This window comes from Gobio gobio (genome assembly GCF_949357685.1).
Source record: "Gobio gobio genome assembly, chromosome: 25".
In the NCBI taxonomy this organism is placed as follows: domain Eukaryota; kingdom Metazoa; phylum Chordata; class Actinopteri; order Cypriniformes; family Gobionidae; genus Gobio; species Gobio gobio.
The window spans coordinates 6,940,752-6,962,995 of record NC_137121.1 but is presented as its reverse complement, the minus strand read 5'-3'; the positions used below and the strand labels follow the sequence as shown (position 1 = coordinate 6,962,995).

The window sequence follows — 22,244 nt, the reverse complement described above, 5'->3', positions numbered from 1 at the left end:
TATTCATAAAGCTCAAGCCGATTTTGAGTCCAAATACTAGTGTATAAAATTTTATAATGTTGATATTGAATATATGAAGTAGGTCCTTGCATGTGTTCTCAGGTCATGTTGGCATTTTCATCACTACAAATGAATTATTTAACCTGTCTGACAGATAAAATATTATATAAATACTAAAATACTATAACACATTTCATTCTATATTGTTTCCTCCAACACAAAGAGAATACACGTGCAAGGTGTATGTTTTCTTATCTGAAGTTGACATATGGCTGTCAGACTTTATCTCTCATGTGATTTTCGTGTGTAATTGTAGCAAAGCTCTGGTAGTTTATTTGACCTTGAGTGTTGCAATTCCTCTATGGCTTTATTGCAGGTGTAAACATGCCGTGCCCATATATTTTGGTGTATCCACACATATCTAGAGTCTCAAAATCACCATTAATGCTTTGTATTATAATACAGCGGCCCTTAAATCGCACTTAAAAAAGTTTGAATGTCATTGCATTAGAACAACACAAGCTCCATTTCCAAACAGTGTGTAGCACAAATACACACACTTGGCATTTAAACATTTTTAAGTGTCACCTAAAATTCAGGTCATCTGTTTACTGTATGTTGTACCTATCGGCTCCTGTTTTATCTCCCTGCCAGTTTTATATGATCTGTGAATATACGGCTTTCCAGATATCACTGATTCAAAGCTATTGTTCCAACCACAACTCAATCCATATATTCATTAGGCAAATATTGCATGTCTCATATGAGCTGTGGTCATTTAGTATGGAGGTATTTCCCCTGCGTCCAGACCTCATCCGCATGGGAGTCATAAACTCGTGATTGTGGGTGAGTGCTGTCTATGTAAACCGAGCTAAAGTCTTTATTTGCATCTCACTTTGTTTTCACACACACTCCTGTCACATGACCTCATCCTGTTTTGCGATGCACATCCTGGAGATCTGAGGGAAGAAAAAGGAGATGAAGAGAAATGAAATTGTGCCTTGTTTGGGGAGTTACTTGATTTCCACATGAGTCGATGTTTATTGAGTGTTTATGAGAGATGACCTAGCAGGTGGACATAGTTTTTCATGGCATGAGAGGGAGTGTCCTAATCCTAATCCTAAATCTTAATGCGAATTCCCATGTGTTTTGTTGCTGCAATGTCCTGCTGATTATGTGACATATTTGTGGTCTATCGTTGAGGAAGAGTGATTGAAAATGATTTGGTCATTTTGAGATTATCAGCATTTGCCTACTGACACAAATGTGTCTGTCTTAGTGAATCAATAGATAATGAGTGACCAGATAATATATCAGCTTATGTTTGACAATTTTAAAATGAGTTTATATCTTCTATCTTATATTAAGTGATTCTTGAATTAGTGTGTGTGTGTGTTTCAATGATGACACACACTCACCTAAAGGATTATTAGGAACACCTGTTAAATTTCTCATTAATGCAATTATCTAATCAACCAATCACATGGCAGTTGCTTCAATGCATTTAGGGGTGTGGTCCTGGTCAAGACAATCTCCTGAACTCCAAACTGAATGTCAGAATGGGAAAGAAAGGTGATTTAAGCAATTTTGAGCGTGGCATGGTTGTTGGTGCCAGACGGGCCGGTCTGAGTATTTCACAATCTGCTCAGTTACTGGGATTTTCAAGCACAACCATTTCTAGGGTTTACAAAGAATGGTGTGAAAAGGGAAAAACATCCAGTATGCGGCAGTCCTGTGGGAGAAAATGCCTTGTTGATGCTAGAGGTCAGAGGAGAATGTGCCGACTGATTCAAGCTGATAGAAGAGCAACTTTGACTGAAATAACCACTTGTTACAACCGAGGTATGCAGCAAAGCATTTGTGAAGCCACAACACACACAACCTTGAGGCGGATGGGCTACAACAGCAGAAGACCCCACCGGGTACCACTCATCTCCACTACAAATAGGAAAAAGAGGCTACAATTTGCAAGAGCTCACCAAAATTGGACAGTTGAAGACTGGAAAAATGTTGCCTGGTCTGATGAGTCTCGATTTCTGTTGAGACATTCAGATGGTAGAGTCAGAATTTGGCGTAAACAGAATGAGAACATGGATCCATCATGCCTTGTTACCACTGTGCAGGCTGGTGGTGGTGGTGTAATGGTGTGGGGGATGTTTTCTTGGCACACTTTAGGCCCCTTAGTGCCAATTGGGCATCGTTTAAATGCCACGGCCTACCTGAGCATTGTTTCTGACCATGTCCATCCCTTTATGACCACCATGTCCCCATCCTCTGATGGCTACTTCCAGCAGGATAATGCACCGTCACAAAGCTCCAATCATTTCAAATTGGTTTCTTGAACATGACAATGAGTTCACTGAACTAAAATGGCCACCACAGTCACCAGATCTCAACCCAATAGAGCATCTTTGGGATGTGGTGGAACGGGAGCTTCGTGCCCTGGATGTGCATCCCACAAATCTCCATCAACTGCAAGATGCTCTCCTATCAATATGGGCCAACATTTCTAAAGAATGCTTTCAGCACCTTGTTGAATCAATGCCACGTAGAATTAAAGCAGTTCTGAAGGCGAAAGGGGGTCAAACACAGTATTAGTATGTGTTCCTAATAATCCTTTAGGTGAGTGTATTTTACCTGATCTCTGATCAGTTTTACACTTTATAATTAGGCATTAGGGTATAATTAGGCATTGGAGTCTTTAAACGCCTCAGATGCAAAGTTATTCGCTGTCAAAGTGAGGCCCAAATGAATGGGAGTCAATGGAATGCTAACAGCAGGTGATGGCTTGGTTAGCAATGGCTGCCTCTTTGGAAGGTACGCTTTCCAGGGGCTGGATTACCCCCTTGGTATTTGCACCATTTTTTAAAGGTGCAGGGTACATTATAGCGACATCTAGTGGTGAGGTTGGGAATTGCACCCGTCCACCGCTCACCCCTCCCTTTCGGAGCACATAGAGAAGAAGCTACGGAGGCCGACACAGGACAAAGATGTCGTCGTCAGAGACAGCAGAGAGTGAATAGCGCTCTCTAGAGAAGTTTGTCCGTGTTGGGCCACTGTAGAAACATGGCGGCGCAAAACGGCGACTTCACTGTAAGGGGACCCGCGGTGTGTGTAGACAGAAATGCCTCATTCTAAGGAAAAAAAACATAACGGTACATTGTGTAAGCTCTTTATACACCACTGAAAACATAGTTATGTATATTATATTGCCTTTCTGTCAATAGATCCTCATAAATACTACACACTGCACCTTTAAAAATGCACTATGTAATTTTTTTTCAGTAAAATGTCCAAAAACCATTAGGCCAGTGTTATATATTTTGTTCAGTTGAGTACTTACGATTTACAAATAGTTGGAGACATTTGGGATATTGTGAGAAATTGCTATTTTAACCAATGAACCGGGACGTGTGAGGGAGTCGCCTGTCGATGGCATCATATCTGCGTTACTCACGGTTTCCGGTTTTATTTTGCAGAAACGCTTTACTCTCACTGTGGTGTGAACAAGTGTCATAGCAGCCGCCGAGAGAACACACAGAGTAACGTCACAACATCATTAACACACTCAGATGTGTCTAATATGATCAACAGAGCTGCATTACCTCATACTCATGACCGGAAAAGCGGAAATGCCGCCGGCGACTGTGTCATAATAAAAGTCCCGCCACTCTTCTCATTAACAATCGCTCCAGCGGTTCCTCAGCTCCACAACACTCGCTCCTGCTCTGCTTCAGACTACAGTAACGTTAATAATCACATCCATCAACATGATTTCTGCCCGAGTCCTATCCCGATTTCACCAAAAGAGGAGCCCCTTAAATGTGCATTTTTTAGATGTTTAAGCCTTTATTTTCGATAAGTATAACTTCTTACTGCAAAATTAAGAGATTAATGTTTAGACTTTTGCATATTATAACCTGAATGTGGGAAATAAGTTCGATCCAAAAGATAGTTTTAGCAACATAGCGCAGGTGCTACGGAACATTTACTAGCTGTATATACGATTGTGTGCGACACTAATATATTACTTCACAGGCATTACTGGCTTATTAAATTCATTATATTATAAATGTACAGTTTATTGATGTTCTGTGGTTTTACACTGCTGTATTTTTTAAAGACTTCATATTATTGTGCGGTGAGCTTAAAGGGTCACTACTTTGAAAACCACAGCTTCAGTGTGATATCAATAAGAAAAAGTATAATTTCATAGATATTTTCAATAATAGCTGTTCATATTAAAATGTGTATGAACTTAATACATGACCTAGATTATTTATTTGGCAAAATTGTCCTTTTAAATTTAATTTAATCATATTTATTCATTAGAAAAAAAGGGTTTGCTGTTCCATTAAAGCTCAGTGTGCTCCCTTTAAGCTCACATTAAACGTCTCTGTAAATACTTCATAAACAGACTTTAAATATTAACTCATGGTTGTCACTTCAAGTTAACCTTTATAAAATTGTTTAAAGTAAACAAGTATTTTCCCCCAAAAAACATGTTGTGAGTTTAATGGCAACATGGGTGTAAAGGGTACAAACATGAGATACATATATCTTAATTTAAATGCTTTTGTCATTTAAAATAAAATAAAATATTATTGTGTGAGAGATTAATATTTTATTTTAAGATAACTTCTTGTACTCAAACCAAAACCCTGTGCACTAAAATGCACTCAATGTAGATTTTTGGTGAGCTTAATAGGTACGTTACATGATGTTACATAGATATGTTGTTCAAACTAATCATTAAAAATCATTACAAATTAAAATGTTGCCTTTGTAACTAACTGAACAAGTTTAATTTGAAGTACAACTGAAAAACTAAAATAAAAAGGAATTACAGCTAAATAAAAATATTAAAAAAAAACTAAAACAAATGACAAAAGCACATACAAACACTAAAATTTAACCAAAACTGGAAATTGAAAATATCAAAATAAAAGTTATAATATAAATACATAGTATATAAATAATACTAAAATAACTGATTCTATCAGCATTGGTATCAGTCTTCGGCCCATATCCTCTGAGCTCTTAGAAATGTGGAGCAGGCTGGACATTTACTGAAGGAGGAGCTCTGTTTTCTTTAGCTCCCAAATCACAAAACCATCGCAGCTGCTGCGTAATATCAGTCAAACACAGATGTCGTTCAGATATGGCATGTGCTCGGGGGAATTACTGCAGACTGGGATCGAGCGTCTCCGGTTCAGAAAACACAGAATGACTGGTTAACATCCTGGTTAATGTTTATTTGAGGATATGTTAGGATATTTCATCCGCCTTCAGCATATTCCACTAATAAAGCGGACTTTAAGCGATTAACTAAAGTCAGTGTTTAACCTCAGACCTAATCAATGTTTAAAGAGCAATAATAATAATGCAGCATTAGCTGAAGGTTAATGTTCTAACCACACATTTCTAGCATAAAGTCATTTTTCCATTCGTATTGAAAATGAAAACAATATTTAGAACATATTTTTTTTGTTTAAATCTACTATACCGGTATTTGGAGAAGGATTATGGACTAATGAGATTGTGCACGTGATGGAACAAAAATAGAAACTAAGCGACCAACAAAATGTCTTGTCACACTTGTGGCAGATTTGGGGAAGAACTATGAGATAAAATTGTATTCTTATCATTGTTTGACCACGTTAGCACATTCCTTACAAGCTCCTTATCTTAAGTTAAAGGGGACCCATTATGCCCTTTTTCAAAGTTTTGATTTAGTTGTTTGGCTCTTACAGGTTTTCCTGCTTGAATGTTGATTATTTTCCCCATATTCTCCATTGTTGCAGCTCCTCTCTTCCCAGTCTGTCAGTAACGCTCAGTTTAGTTCCTGTCTCTTTCAAGCCCCTCCTCCTGAAAGCACAATGTGCTCTGATTGGTCGGCTGGATCAGTGTGTTGTGATTGGTCAAGCGCTTCGAGTGTGTTTTAGTAATGTCCCGTCCCTGACCATAACCTCAACTGTAGACTGTAAAAAAAATATGGACATAGTGTCCATGGCGTCATTTTTGAAACCTAAAGCCGGCCGTTGCCATCTTGGCAGCACATCACTCCCGGATAACTAAAAATGGGTAAAGAGGCGGGACGTGGGTGGAGCTGAAGTGACTGGTTGCTGAAACCACGCCCGCCTAGCTTGACCATAGTGGCAAACCACCTGTCACTCAAGTGGCTTTAAGGCTTTATATAATTTAAACGGATGAGTTATAAAAAAATTCACCCCCCTCACAGTCGTCATGAAGGGCAAAATTAGCCGTATAGACCAAAACCACAATTTGTCCCAGACTGCAAACATGTTTTTATCTGCTGTAAAGTTGGGCATTTTAACATGAGCTCAATGAGATTCTGCTCCTTTTTGGAGCCAATCAATGAATTGCAGTTTAAGTCACTTCCGTATTGGATACATTTACATTTAGTCATTTAGCAGACGCTTTTATCCAAAGCGACTTACAAATTACAAATGAGTGCAATAGAAGCAACTAGGACAGTCAAGGGCAACAATATGCAAGTGCTGTAACAAGTCTCAATTAATCTAGAACAGAACACATAGGACTTTCTTTTTATTAGATTTTTTTAAAATATTATTAAATAGACAAACAGAAAATGAATAGAGTGATAAGTGCTATTCTTGATTGGTCAGGTGCTGCTGGAAGAGATGTGTTTTTTGATGTTTTTTGAAAATGGCTACAGACAGGGGCGCCGCTAAGGGGGGTAAAGTTAGGACGATTCTAAGGGCCCACGCACTTTTGGGGCCCCCAGAGATTGGTTTTATTAGTAGTAATAGTACTAGTAGTAATGTAATAGAAATTATAAATGTATAATCTACCAAAGAGTTAAACATATAACAAAATAATGGCTTATTTCTGCATTTCCAGCAAAATCCAGCAAAACGCTCCACTCACGACATTTGCTCAAATCCCACTCCGACATGAAATTTCTCTGTACTGTAAGAGAAAATGCATAATAAAATGTATTTAGTTTTATATTTACGTTTAAATATTATAATGTAGTCTATCTGTGTAGTCAATCTGTCAATGTTGATTATGAAAAGTGAACAGCATGAGTGAGAAAGGACACATCATAAGATAGGGGAGACATAGCCTTTCTTTAAAGTAAATTTCATTTTGCATAAATTGTATCTTTATTTTAATCAATGCTTCATCAGCCAATTGGGGCATTCTGGGTTGAGCAAGCAGAGCTTAATTGGTCAGTATTATTAAATTGCAGACAAAGATTTTGGATAGCTAGGTTGGTGCGGTAGGGGGCCCAACATCATATTCTTTCATAGAGCCCAAAATTGCTAGCTGCGCCACTGGATACAGACTCGGCTGCTCGAATTGAGATAGGCAGGTCATTCCACCGGGTGGGAGCGGTCCAGGAAAAGGTCTGTGACATCGATTTCATGCCTCTTTGGGATGGCACCACAAGGCGTCGTTCATTTACAGAACGTAAGCTCCTGGAGGGTGTGTAAATCTGAACAAGCGAGTTTAGGTATAATGGTGCAGAGCCAGTGGTTGCTTTGAAGGCGAGCACCAGTGCCTTGAATTTGATGCAAGCAGCGAGCATCAGTTGCAAGGGTTTGATGCATGCCGGAAGGCCCGCTAGAAGAGCATTACAGCAGTCCAGTCTGGAGAGAACAAGAGCTTGGACCAGGAGTCTTGAGGATACTACTAACTAACTCAACCAAGCCCCGCCCCTTTTTTTGCATTGGGAGGGAATTATTTAAATGAGGAATATTGTTCCCGGAAGAAAACTCTACAATGGAGGCGTTTCAGGGAGTTCAGAAACAGGGACACTGATATAGAGAATAACTCCCGCTGGACGATCTTTGTAGAGCTTTTTCCTTCTCAATCAGCAACATTACGCACTAAAGAGAGCTGAACATGTAAAAAAGCATATTAGGAGCAAGTCTGACCCGTCTCTTTCTGCAGTTATGTCCAGCTGGCTGAAGGACGGTGAGGTGTTGGAGGGGACGGGCAGTGGTCAGATGTCCCCCAGCTCCAGACTGCGGAGCCCCTTGCCGGGTCGGATGGCGAGGTTACAGTCGTCCAGCGACGCGCCTTCTCCTGGCTCAGACAGGCAGGACAGAATGAGCAAAGCTAAAGAGCTCTTTGAGCTCTGTGATAAAGAGGGGAAGGGATTCATCACGAAGAGAGACATGCAGGTGAGACAGGACCGGGTGGTGACGCGAGTCTGCGATATTATGATTCCTTTCATAGTTCCAAAGCTGTGCCAAGGATGTACGATATACGAGTGAACATATTGCTAATGCCTTTAAGTGCTCTGGGCTCTGTTTAATGTGTCTAATCATGTTTAAATCCACCAGTGGCTACAGCAAGAGCTTCCTCTGTCTCCGGAGCAGTTGGAATCAGTGTTTGAGAGTTTGGACAGAGACAAAAATGGTTACCTTACACCCCTCGAGTTCCACACGGGCCTAGGTTAGTGTGTATGTCTATTCAATTTTTGGTAACGCTGTTTTAAGGTGACATTGTTACACATTACTACATGTACTCACTATAGTAATAACAGTAAATTATGCATTATTACATGTAACTAACCCTGAACCAAAACCTAACCTTACTTCTATAGGAAGTACATGTAGTTATTACTCAGTACTTATTTGAGGAAGTAATGTAAGTACATCACCTTAAAATAAAGTGTAGCCAAAAAAAAAAAAAAAAATGTTTTTATTATAACTATATCTTTTTTTAAGTGTTTTTTTATTATTATTTCTATACTATTATAATATTAATGTAAAATGAATATTAAATATTTTAATAACTTTACATATGTTCTGTTTTATTAGGTTTTTTAGTTTATACACTGTATTGCCAAAGGTATTGGGACGCCCCTCCTAATCACTGAATTCAGGTGTTCCGATCACTTCATGGCCACAGGTGTATAAATCAAGCACTAGACCTGCAGACGCTTCTACAGACATTAGTGAGAGAATGTGTGGCTCTCAGGAGCTCAGAGTGAACTCAAGCGTGGGGCCGTGATTGGTTGACACTAGTGCAATAAGTCCATTCGTGACATTTCCTCACTACTAAATATCCCACGCTCAACTGTTAGTGGTGTTATAACAAAGTGGAAGCAATTGGGAACAACAGCAACTCAGCCACCTAAAATCACAGAGTGGGGTCAGCGCATGCTGAGGGTCACAGAAGTCGCCAACTTTCTGCAGAGTCAACAGCTCCAGACCTCCAAACTTCATGTGGCCTTCAGATGAGCTCAAGATCAGTGTGTAGAGCTTCATGGAATGGGTTTCCTTGGCCGAGCAGCTCATCCAAGCCTTACATCACCAAGTGCAATGCAAAGTGTGGGATGCAGTGGGGTAAAGCGCGCCGCCACTGGACTCTAGAGCAGTGGAGACGTGTTCTCTGGAGTGACCAATCACGCTTCTCTGTCTGGCAATCCCATGGACGAGTCTGGGTTTGGCAGTTGCCAGGAGAACGGGACTTGCCGGGCTGCATTATGCCAAGTGTAAAGTTTGGTTGAGGGGGGATTATGGTGTGAGGTTGTTTTTCAGGGGTTGGGCTTGGCCCCTTAGTTCCAGTGAAAGGAAATCTTAATGCTTTAGATACCAAGACAATTTTATACTGCCAAATTTGTGGTTTGGGGGCGGCCCCTTCCTGTCCCAACATGACCAGCACACAAAGCGTCGCTCCATAAAGACATGGATGAGCGAGTTTGGTGTGGAGGAACTTGAGTCCTGAGCTCAACCCGATAGAACAGCTTTGGGATGAATTAGAGCGGAGACTGAGAGCCAGGCCTTCTCGTCCAACATCAGTGCCTGACCTCACAAATGCAATTCTAGAAGAATGGCCATAAACACACTCCTAAACCTTGTGGAAAGCCTTCCCAGAAGAGCTGAAGCTGCTATAGCTGCAGGGTGGGCCGACTCCATATTAAACCCGACGGATTAAGAATGGGATGTCATTAAAGTTCATGAGCATCTAAAGGCAGGCGTCCCAAAACTTTTTGCAATATAGTGTATAGTTATAGTATTATAGTTTTGGAAATCTTGAGCTTCAACTTAACATTTATCATTTTTGTTCAAGTTTAACTTTTTCGTCTAATATCTCTGTTTTATTTGAGCTTTGAATCATTTTTTTGGTAATTAAAAAAAGATGATTAATTAACAATAGAAATGCTGATAAACCCTGATGCCACCTGCTGAATTAAACATGCAACCGTGAACATGTGTTGAAATGTACCATTTACATATTGCGTCCCATTTTATTTACTGTTTTTTAAAAGTAGTATGTGCATTAAGCCTTATTTAAAATCTAAACCAGGAGAGCTTGTTGGTTGTGGGCCGGAGGAGAGAGCGAGGAGCGGAGGAGGACAGATGGGAGTCGCGGAGGAGCGAGTGGAGCCGACGGAGTCAGAGATCCGGTTCTCACACATCCTCATGGAGCTGGGAGCTGATAAACTCTTCAAAGAGTGAGTAAATACACACAGCTCTGGCCACTAGCGTGTAACAGATAAGATAACCAGTGTCTAAATCAATACTGGCTCGACAAAGCTAAATATACTGTTATTGTTCACATTTGGGTTAAGGTTTCAGGGCTTTTTTAAGCTATATGTCTACCGAACTGATGTATAGCTTTTAGTTGTTTTAACCCTTTGGTCCTCTTCGTTTAGGGGTCACACTTGTCTCCTTCGTGGTCAAAAGTGACCGAAGCCTTAAAATGTCACCTTTTTTTTTTCCAGGAAAACCAATGTAATATATTTTTGTTCAATAATATTTTTTGATTATTATTTAGAATTTTGAAGGGATTCTATGGTACTATGCAATAATTATACAATTCGAATGAGCATTTTTTTCCATTAGAATTAATATTGAATTTTTAATTTTTTTAATTTTAATTTTTTTTCCCAAAAATGCAACATTTCACATTACAATAGAGTGCAGGCCTTTAAAATCCATTTTTTGAAGTGAGAATTGTACCTTCTGGAGCCGTTAAAAAAATAAAAACGTGTAATGTCATGTAACCATCTGTAGGCTATAGCTTTTTTTTTTTTCAATAAATGCAGTCTTGCCTGTTAATTTCTGTCTCTCTCTCTCTCTCTCTCTCTCTCTCTGCGTGTGTGTGTGTGTGTGTGTGTGTGTGTGTGTGTGTGTGTGTGTGTGTGTGTGTGTGTGTGTGTGTGTGTGTGTGTGTGTGTGTGTGTGTGTGTGTGTGTGTGTGTGTGTGTGTGTGTGTGTGTGTGTGTGTGTGTGTGTGTGCATTTGAGCGAGAAAGTCACTTTTGTATTTTTTTTTTTTTTCATTTATTGATTTTATTTAGCATATTCTCAAAATTTGCTGTTGCAGTCTTACCTGTTCATTTCTATGTGTGTGTTTGTGTGCGTGGGTGTGTGTGTGTGGGTGTCTAATTTGCACTCTTGACATTTTAGAGAGTCACCCCTTCATTGCTGTGCACTTTTTTTCTGCACAGTGGCTGATTTGTAGCTTGTACCACCAAAAGTTTCTCTGAGTTTTCGTATTTTTGCGTATTTCCCATTCATTTCCGATGTCTGTCATTTTTGACCGCGAAGGAGACAAGTGTGACTATTTTTTTTACGCCCCTTAAACATATCCGAATCATCTCCTTGATTTTTTTTGTGTGTTCACATAGCTAATGCAACAAAAGTCACCAAGTGTCATCCCATTCCGATTAGGCAAATAAATTCAACATTTCAAAACATAAAAGTTTTCGGTCATTTTGGACCAGAAGAGGACCAGATTAAAGAGGATTTGATTTTCTTTCTGTGTGTTAGTCAGTGGGAGTTGTGTACTCTGTGGGGTGAGCTCCAGAGGGACAAGCCTGAGCTGCTGGATGTTTTGGAGGAGGTTCTTTCCTACACGGTCTCTCATCTTCAGGACGCACTCAAAGAGAGAGACAATTTAGAACAGGCACTGCGCAGGTCAGCCCTCATTGGGGTCCTTATTTCACTCTTCGGCTGCGTCCGAAATCGCATACTCTCTTGAGTAGGTTCTCTTTTTAAATACGTAATTTCTTCACGACTACTTAAATATATAGTATGAGTGTGTGTAGCATGAATGTAATCTGGATGTACTACATCCGCCATGTTGTCTTTATCAGCGTCAACATAGATATCCATAATAAAGGCTAGATGTCTTACGGCGGAGTCTCTAACGTCATCACCGGCGGCCATCTTGTCACAGGCAGGGCTCTGTGGTACCTAATGATCTGCATGAACACAAATACTCTTATCTCACTGAAATCTTGACGGATTTACAAATGGTTTGGTTTCTTACAAACGTTATAAACATGGCTATAATTATGGATGCTTGAACAAATTATGAATAATTTTTAAGTATAAGTATGCAGTGTCATAACTACATCTCTGACGTTTATAACAAACCAAACAGTTTGAAAATCAGTAGAAAATTTAGCAAGTTATGGTTATTTAAAAAGTGCAAGCACCCATGAAAACACAATGTTACGAGTGAGCGAGCTGACAGTGACAAGATGGCCGCCAAGTGCGGACGTCGACCTCCATTGGCCAGCAGCGCGGACGAGGCATCTAGCCTTTATTATGTATATCTATGAGCATCAATGCCATTCACAAATCCTCTCCCGTGGCCTCATGGGATAGTAAAGTGTCCATCATATGCACACTTCAGAATCTCATCCAGGTATTTTGCCTACTCTTTTATGAGTGCTATGAATTCGGACATACCTCTTTTGTCACATATTGTTTTTCGTCTACTATATAGTAAGGGAGTATGCGATTTCGGACTTGCACCTGCTGTAAAATAAACATAACCTTGGAAGTGTTCTGAGTGTTTGCATGTCCTGCAGGAGAGAGGAAGATCATGACAGAGTGGTTCGCTCTATGTATGAAGACATGGAGACTCAGTTAAAAGAAGAGAGAGAGAAACGACAGGCTCTGGTAAATTCACACACTGTTTAAATATGAAGTACAGATATTGACGCCTGACACGTTTAGCATGAGAAGTGTTATTATAATTAGAGAACAGTGCTGTTAGAGGAAATATTGTTCAGGGTGATTATGATGATAATAATTGGTGATTATGATAATAATGGCGATGGTGATTATTATAATGATATTGATTATGATTGTTATGATGAGGATAATAATATTGTTTCTGGTGATTATGATGTTGTTAATCATATTGTGTATGGTGATTATTATAATGATATTGATTATGAATGTTATGATGGGGATAATATTGGTTATGGTGATTATTATAGTAATGGTGATTATTATAAAGATATTGATTATGCTTGTTATGATGGGGATAATATTGGTTATGGTGATTATGATAATGATGGTGATTATTATAATGATATTGATTATGATTGTTATGATGTGGATAATAATATTGGTTATGGTGATTATGATAATGATTATGATTATTATAAAGATATTGATTATGATTGTTATGATGGGGATAATAATATTGGTTATGGTGATTATGATAATAATGGTGATGACAATAATGGGGGCATTGATGATGGTGATTATAATAATGATATTCATAAAGATGGTTTTGTTATGATGTTCCTGAAGATGTTGATGATAATGATGGTGATAATAATATTGTTTCTGGTGATTATGATAATGATGGTGATTATTATAATGATATTGATTATGCTTGTTATGATGGGGATAGTAATATTGGTTATGGTGATTATGATAATGATGATGATTATTATAAAGATATTGATTATGATTGTTATAATGGGGATAGTAATATTGGTTATGGTGATTATGACAATGATAATGATAGTTATTATTATTATTATTATAATGATATTGATTATGATTGTTATGATCAGGATAGTAATATTGGTTATGGTGATTATGATAATGATGGTGATTATTATAAAGATATTGATTATGATTGTTATAATGGGGATAGTAATATTGGTTATGGTGATTATGACAATGATAATGATAGTTATTATTATTATTATTATAATGATATTGATTATGATTGTTATGATCGGGATAGTAATATTGGTTATGGTGATTATGATAATGATGGTGATTATTATAATGATATTGATTATGCTTGTTATGATGGGGATAATCATATTGGTTATGGTGATTATGATAATGATGGTGATTATAATAATTATATTGATTATGCTTGTTATGATGGGGATAGTAATATTGGTTATGGTGATTATGATAATGACAGTGATTATTATAATGATATTGATTATGAATGTTATGATGGGTAATTGTATAGTTCATGGTGATTATGATAATAATGGTGATGACAATGTTGGGGGCATTGATGATGGTGATTATAATAATGATATTCATAAAGATGGTTTTGTTATGATGTTCCTGATGATGTTGATAATAATGATGGAGATAATAATATTGTTTCTGGTGATCATGATACCAGTGGTGATAATGATGTTGATAATTGTATAGTTAGTTTATGGTGAATATGATAGTAATGATGATGATAATATGATGATTGTGATGATTCATTGTATTGTTCATATTGATTATTATGTAATATTGATGATGGTGATCCTGTAGTTCACAGTGACTAATGATATTGATAACTGTGACTATCATGTTGATGGTGATGATATCGTTCTTGGTGATAATATAGTTTATGGTGATTATGATATTGAAGATTATGATACCAAGGGTGATGATGATGACAATGATGCTAGTAATCATTTGATGTGATGATGCTGACAATGATATTGATTACAAGGATTATCATGGTGATTTTATTTTTTATGGTGATTATTATGATCGTAATGGTGATAATGAGAGTTCATGGTGATTGATGCTGATTATGATACTGATGATGGCGATTATGATATGGAAATAATATTTATAGTGATAAATAGATGTTCAGGATGATAATACTGGTGATATGATATTGTGTATGGGATTATGATAACGTTGATGGTGATAATTATATTGATCATGGTGATGGTTATGAAGATGGTGGCGAAGTGAAGTATTCATAAAGGGTGGTAATGACGGTGATAACAATATTGCTGATGGTGATGTTGGTCTGTTCTGTGATGAAGGACAGTGTGAAGCAGGGGAACAAGAAAGAGCAGCTACTCCAGGAACTGAGGACACGAGAACAAGAGCTGGAGTTCACACTCACCAAACAGAGAGAGGTACAGACTCCTCATTCTCTCCTCAACACGTTTGACTTATTACACCAGCTGGAGGTCTATCTCAGCTCACCTGTGTGTGTGTGTGTGTAGTTGGAGAGCAGGATCAGCAATCTGAGCAGTGATCAGGCTGACGCTCGCGGGGAGAACCGCCGACTGCACAACGTCAACCAGCAACTGCAGGATCAGCTGGACCAGAGCCGAGAGGAGCTTCAGCACGCTCTGAGCCAACTACAACAACTACAGAACACCATCAAACAACAGCACAAGGGCAAAGAGAGGTGGCTTTTGACTGCTGTTACCTACTGTATGAAAATACAATGCTTGCATTATTACTACTACTACTACACTCTTCAAAATAAAGGTCCCAAATGGTTTTTTATTTTTGTAGTGATGCCATAGACGAAAAAAAAATGTTGTTCCCCAAAGAACCTTTCAGTGAACATTATAAAAAAAGAACTTAGTTTTAGGGCGTTTTCACACCTACCTTGTTTGGTCCGGATTTTCGGACTTTTCAGTTTGGTCCGAATCAAAATTACAGGTGTGAAACCTCCCCTTACCACGGTCCAGACCAAACAGACGAAATTTAGTCAGACGAAAAGAGGTATTCTCGGTCCGGTTCGTTTCTAGTGTGAAAGCATTTTCTGTATGGTTCGGACTTTCAGACCATTTACAGGAAGTTCCTGTTTATGTTTAAATATTATAATGTTATTTTAAAATTCAATCTAGGCTACATTGATTATGAAAAGTGAAAAGATGCGCAATATGTCAGAAGACGGAAGGTCAGAAATGATTTTGAAAGAAATTTTGTATGATTTTGCTTAGAAAGCCTTTCTTTAATGTGAATTTCGTTTCGTATAAATTGTATCTTAATTTTAATCAATATTTAATCAGATAATTGCCTGGGTTTAATAAATAAGAAGCAAATAGTCTATAGCAGACAATAATCGCGGGTGCGATCACATGCTTTGCACATGAACTGGAGCGTCTCAAATAAACCCAAACTCAGCAGCTACTCATCTCACAGACATGAGAAATATGTGAATATAAAGCTTGAAATGTCCACTTTTAAACGAAAAGAAAATAGTCAAGCAATGCTTCACTGTTCACTAGTGGCAGCGATATGCGTCCGTTCATTCAACTTGTCAAAGACGCGACGCCAGACGCACGTCCGTTTACAAACCAATCAATGTCCAGATGCCGCCCACATGATGAAGACGAGTGGACGCAAGTGCGTCATGTAAAGTTCTTTAGTGCGCTCGCATAATTGCAATGTGAAACCAAACCAAAACTAACCGAATGTATAAAATGTATCAAAACATGAACTTCGGTTTCCGACTTTCAGGTGTGAAAACGCCCTTAATGATCTAAGGAACCTTTTTCCACTATAAAGAACATTTTGTCCAATGGAAAGATTCCATGGATGATCATCAATACCAGTAAAGAACCTTTTGTTTTAAGGCCCGTTTACTATTAAGATGCGCTTTAGTCGATCGGATCTCCAGTAGACGAGGGTGACACATTCCCGTTCACGCCTGGGGCCAGATTTTACACGGCAAATTTGTGTGAGAGTGCGATTCCATAAATGTGCAGATGGGAGTGGATCTTCTGTGCGTGATCTACTGACGACACACCAATTAATGAACACAGACGCAACTGGATCATTTCCATAATGACCAACGCAATCTACCCATTAGCGTCTGGTTTAAGACATGCATTTTTTGGGCAGTAAATAATGGCGCAAACACCAGTAAATTGACGAGAGCAAACCTTTGTAAACCACCTCCCGTGATTCATTTGAATACTCTCCTCACATAAATCTTACGCCTGAAAGGGAAACTCCTACAAATGCATATGCAATAAAATCAGCTGCAGAAATAACCCTGTCCACGCCTTTTCAGCGCTAATAAATGCGTGTCTTTAGAAAATCCTGACAGTTATTTTTTTAACGCCAAAAAAGGGTTTGTGCTGGACAAAGCTGTTAGTAAATCTGGCCCCTGGTGTTTTAATCTGTCTCTTTTGTCCACTTTCAGCCACTTCTGTCCTGATTTCTGAGGGGAGGGTTTATGGGCGGGTACATGTATGGGCTTTTTCAGATCTTTCCATCTAATGGATGAAATAAGCTCACGCAATTTACATATGAACAAGACCGGAGACGATGGAAAAACACACGGAGAGCATCAGCTTTAGTTTCTGCCCTGACAGACACAAGACCAGCCGAACGCTGTGAGTGTGTGTTAGAAATCAGGAATGGAGAGAGAACATTGAGCTTGGTACATTTATCCTCTTCAAACCAAACTTGGGTCTCCAGCCGACAGTTTAAAGCTGCACTATGTAACTTTTCCATCCACTAGAGGTCGCCTGTTCAAAACAAAGGCGCTATTATGATGCCATGCACAGAATTTTGGGACATGTGGTCTTCACCTCACAGCCGGTGGGAAAGGATCGGGAGAGGACTCGGGCAGAAATCATGTTGATGGATGTGATTATTAACGTTACTGTAGTGAAGCAGAGCAGGAGCGAGTGTTGTGGAGCTGAGGAACCGCTGGAGCGATTGTTAATGAGAAGAGTGGCGGGACTTTTATTATGACACAGTCTCCGGCGGGACTTTTATTATGACACAGTCGCCGGTGGGACTTTTATTATGACACAGTCGCCGGTGGGACTTTTATTATGACACAGTCGCCGGTGGGACTTTTATAATGCACCATTTCCGCTTTTCCGGTCATGAGTATGAGGTAACGCAGCTCTGTTTATCATATTAGACACATCTGAGTGTATTAATGACGTGAAGACGTTACTCTGTGTGTTCTCTCAGCGGCTGCTATGACACTTGTTCACACTGCAGTGAGAGTAAAGCGTTTCTGCAAAATAAAACCGGAAGCCGTGAGTAACGCAGATATGACGCAATCGACAGGCGACTCCCTCACATGTCCCGGTTCCTTGGTTAAAATAGCAATTTCTCACGATTTACAAATAGCTGGAAACATTTGGGATATTGTAAGTGCTCAACTGTACAAAATATATAACACTGGCCAAGTGATTTTTGGATATTTTACTAAAAAAAAATTACATAGTGCACCTTTAAATCCTGTCTGGCTAGTGTGCATCCCATAATGTTCATGCATTTGGTCAGTAGCGGAGAGTAGGCGGTCTTTTATTGGCTGTTCGTGTGCATTTGACCACATGGGCGTGGAAGTGGTCAAAATTGGACAAACTCAAAATCTTTTAGAGCACGTTTACACCTGTATTGAGTGTCGTCCACTTGTGATCCGATCGACCAAAACGCATCTTAATACAAGGAGTAAACAGGACCTAAGAGTGTGGTAATAAAAAGTAGTGAGCAAACAAATATTAGCTGCTATTTCCTCCTGATATGCTTGTGTATTTTTCCACATCTGACTGTTTCTCTCTACAGAGAAGTCCTGAAAGTGTCCCGAAACATGCAGAAGGAACGGGAAAGCCTCGTGCGACAGCTGGACCTGCTCAGGTAGGCCGACCCGACTGACCTGCTCTCACCTTTAGTGTGTCGGGATGAGTTCATGTGTAGGCGTGTGTGTATTGTTCTTATCTGAAAGATAAGGCCATAAGAATTGAGCAATCAAAATACAAAACGAACAGATGCAGATATTATTCCATTTTATTGATAACATTTGTTATCTATATTCTGAGGCTGTGAAAGTCCTGTAAAGATTTAACTGTAGTTCTCACTCTCTCTCTTCTTTAGAGACATGAACAAGCGTCTTCGTGATGATAAAGACGCCCATCAGACACAGAAGATGGTTAGTCAAAAATACCCCTTCACGCCCCCCACCCATTACCCACCATGCCGCTGTGTGCACGCCTTCTCGCCGTGGGCGCGCTCCGTTTACCCGTATTAATGTCCACGTAACATTACCCACAATGCACACCTTCAGACGGTGCAGCTAAAATGTGAACGGATCCATTCCGCTGGATGTATTTCTCTGGGTGAGCCCGTGTTCCCTCGGGAATGATGCCGGCCACACCCTCTTCTGGAATATTCACATTTTCCAGATGCAGCTCTGTTTATGTTTTTCTCGGGAGAGCCTCTTTGTACTTTGTACGGATGTGAGGGCGCATACGCCTCTTGTGGAACATTTGAGAATTTAGCCAGTGTTCGGCTCACATTTGGCCAAAGATTGTTCCTTGTTCGGTCTGTTACGGATGAAAGTGTGAGGCCAAACGAACCTTCTGCATGGCACATTTCTGCTTCAGCCCTAATGCCCCTCTTTTGTTTTTACAAAGGAAGTCAAAAAAATAAGAAAGGGAGCATAAAGAACACATCATTAACCATTTACTTTTCAGGGCCTTGAGATATAAGGCACTTTACCTCATTAACTCTTATTGTATTTCATTTTTATATATATATATATTTGTAATTTAGTACAAATTGGTTTGGTAGTTTCTTTTGAAATGAGCAGTTCTGTCCAATGACAGTTTATATGTTTGGTCTCTGATTGACGCGAAAAGAACAAAATGTAGATTATGCGAAGATTTATTTAGTTGAACAAAATGAAAATGTTATCAATCATCATGACAGTGAACAATAAAAATGTTTGTTTGTTTTGATTTTTGTCATTATTCTGGGTGATTTACATTCTCACACACACACACACACACACCAACGAGTGCTGTCATTTCACCATCGCCGAACCAATAATGCAATAAATGCAGTTTCGAATAAAAAAAAACCCTTAGACAAGCACATCACGAGATGCATCATTTTAGTAAATACAAGTCAGTTATTCTTCCCACGTCATTCAAAACAATCTACATTCTCAATTTTATAGCTGAAGCTAAAATCTCTCTCATATCTCATCAACTGTTCCTCAGACAGCACAAGTGAAGAACCCTTTGCAGAGGAAGGAATCCATCCTGGGCAACTATTTCCCACCGAGGAAATCAGCAAAGAGGTGTGTTACTAACTAACTAACTATGCTTTATGAATGCACATTATACTCTAATCTTAAAGCTGCTGTACGTAACTTTTTTTGTGTTCATGATTTACAAAAATTATATGAGAATGTACAACATGAATCCATTTTCCAAATCGTGTTTTTGGTCTTAAATTTGCTGAAGTATTCTGTTCTAGGTCTTAAATAATTTTAAACAGGTCTTAATTTTCCGTAACGCTACCTCTAATGCTCATTGAAATCCTGCAGCGCTTTAGAAGGTTCACAAAAATTTTCAACTAAATAGCCAAATAAATCGAATTATTAAACTAAATTAACCATATAAACTAAATTACTGATCTAAAGCCCACACTGTCACTGTATGATAACTGAAATGAACTGATGACATCAGCGTTTTCTCCAGAATGGCTATACGGCTGAATAAAATTATGCTGCATTATTTTCCTGTTTAACACTGTAAAGCTGCTTTGAAACAATCTGCATTGTTAAAAGCGCTATATAAATAAAGTTGACTTGAAGGTTTAAATAGTCCAAATATAATTTGCTGTATTATGACAACATATGAGACCAATATGCAGCTCATATTGCAGCCAATCAGCTTTCGTGTTATTGGAGACTCTCTTTCAGATTTTACCACAGACACACAAAACAAATGTTATTCTTCAGATAATAGTCCTCCAGTTTTTCGTGTTTCTGCGATTACTAAATATAATGAAAAATCAACATGCAATTTTCTGGAGATCCTGCATTATTTGTAAACCAAAATAAACAAGATTTATGTATTTAGTTTATTATATTGTCATGTGTGGCTATTGTGCATCTAACATAATACATAATATGGTAAATGTGGTGTCCTAATTATGAAAAAAATGCTAATTTCTGGAAATTACCACCACAACTTCAGTAAAAATCACACAAAAAAAAAAAAAAAGTCCGGAAATCCTAGTGGGATTAAGCTATTAGGAAGAGCAAGTTTATCGATTTGTTCAATTTGAATAAATTAATTTCCTTTGCAAGTAAATTTTTGATTGCATTTCCTTTACAGGTCTTAAATTTTATTCATAATGTCTTAAAAGGTCTCAAAAAGTCTTAAATTTGACTTGGTGAAAACTGCAGAAACCCTGCTTATCCTGAATCATTATGGTGCACTTATAATAAGTGTTTATATCAGGACTATTTCAGTCCCATTTTTCGCTGCGGAGGAGCACAGGCCCTGTGTGACTCGCCATACACATTAACAGAGAGAGGTAGCTCCGTCTCCAATGTGCTTCCACAAGACGCATGCAGTTCTGTTTATTAACTGCTAGAGCGCAAAAAGTTACGGACTGCAGCTTTAAAGGAACACGCCGACTTTTTGGGACTTTTTCTTATTCTCTGTATCCCCCAGAGTTAGATAAGTCCATACACACCATTCTCATCTCCGTCCGTGCCATAACTCTGTCTGACACACTCACTGCTAGCCTAGCTTAGCACAAAGACTGGAGGTAAACGGCTCCAGCTAGCCTAGCTTAGCACAAAGACTGGAGGTAAATGGCTTCAGCTAAGCCTAGATTAGCACAAAGACTGGAGGTAAACGGCTCCAGCTAACCTAGCTTAGCACAAAGACTGGAGGTAAACGGCTCCAGCTAGCCTAGCTTAGCACAAAGACTGGAGGTAAACGGCTCCAGCTAGCCTAGCTTAGCACAAAGACTGGAGGTAAACGGCTCCAGCTAGCCTAGCTTAGCACAAAGACTGGAGGTAAACGGCTCCAGCTAGCCTAGCTTAGCACAAAGACTGGAGGTAAACGGCTCCAGCTAGCCTAGCTTAGCACAAAGACTGTAGGTAAATGGCTCCAGATAGCCTAGCTTAGCACAAAGACTGGAGGTAAACGGCTCCAGCTAGCCTAGCTTAGCACAAAGACTGGAGGTAAACGGCTCCAGCTAGCCTAGCTTAGCACAAAGACTGTAGGTAAATGGCTCCAGATAGCCTAGCTTAGCACAAAGACTGGAGGTAAACGGCTCCAGCTAGCCTAGCTTAGCACAAAGACTGGAGGTAAACAGCTCCAGCTAGCCTAGCTTAGCACAAAGACTGAAGGTAAACGGCTCCAACTAGCCTAGCTTAGCACAAAGACTGGAGGTAAACGGCTACAGCTAGCCAAGCTTAGCACAAAGACCGGAGGTAAAC

The 22,244-nt window shown here is 39.1% G+C and overlaps 1 protein-coding gene across 1 annotated transcript in view; it reads left to right on the top strand.

Moving 5' to 3' along the window:
• Nucleotides 1-19,736, top strand: part of cracr2b (calcium release activated channel regulator 2B) — a 20,114-nt gene extending 378 nt beyond the window's left edge. The window contains exons 2-10 of the mRNA XM_079810231.1: nucleotides 7,942-8,174; nucleotides 8,337-8,448; nucleotides 10,309-10,456; nucleotides 11,777-11,923; nucleotides 12,826-12,916; nucleotides 15,055-15,150; nucleotides 15,241-15,428; nucleotides 18,566-18,637; nucleotides 18,875-19,736. Of these exons, the coding sequence (XP_079666357.1) occupies nucleotides 7,944-8,174; nucleotides 8,337-8,448; nucleotides 10,309-10,456; nucleotides 11,777-11,923; nucleotides 12,826-12,916; nucleotides 15,055-15,150; nucleotides 15,241-15,428; nucleotides 18,566-18,637; nucleotides 18,875-19,028 (1,239 nt within the window). The 5' untranslated portion in view covers nucleotides 7,942-7,943 and the 3' untranslated portion in view covers nucleotides 19,029-19,736. The remainder of the gene's footprint in view (nucleotides 1-7,941; nucleotides 8,175-8,336; nucleotides 8,449-10,308; nucleotides 10,457-11,776; nucleotides 11,924-12,825; nucleotides 12,917-15,054; nucleotides 15,151-15,240; nucleotides 15,429-18,565; nucleotides 18,638-18,874) is intronic.
• The last annotated feature ends 2,508 nt before the right edge of the window (nucleotides 19,737-22,244 follow it).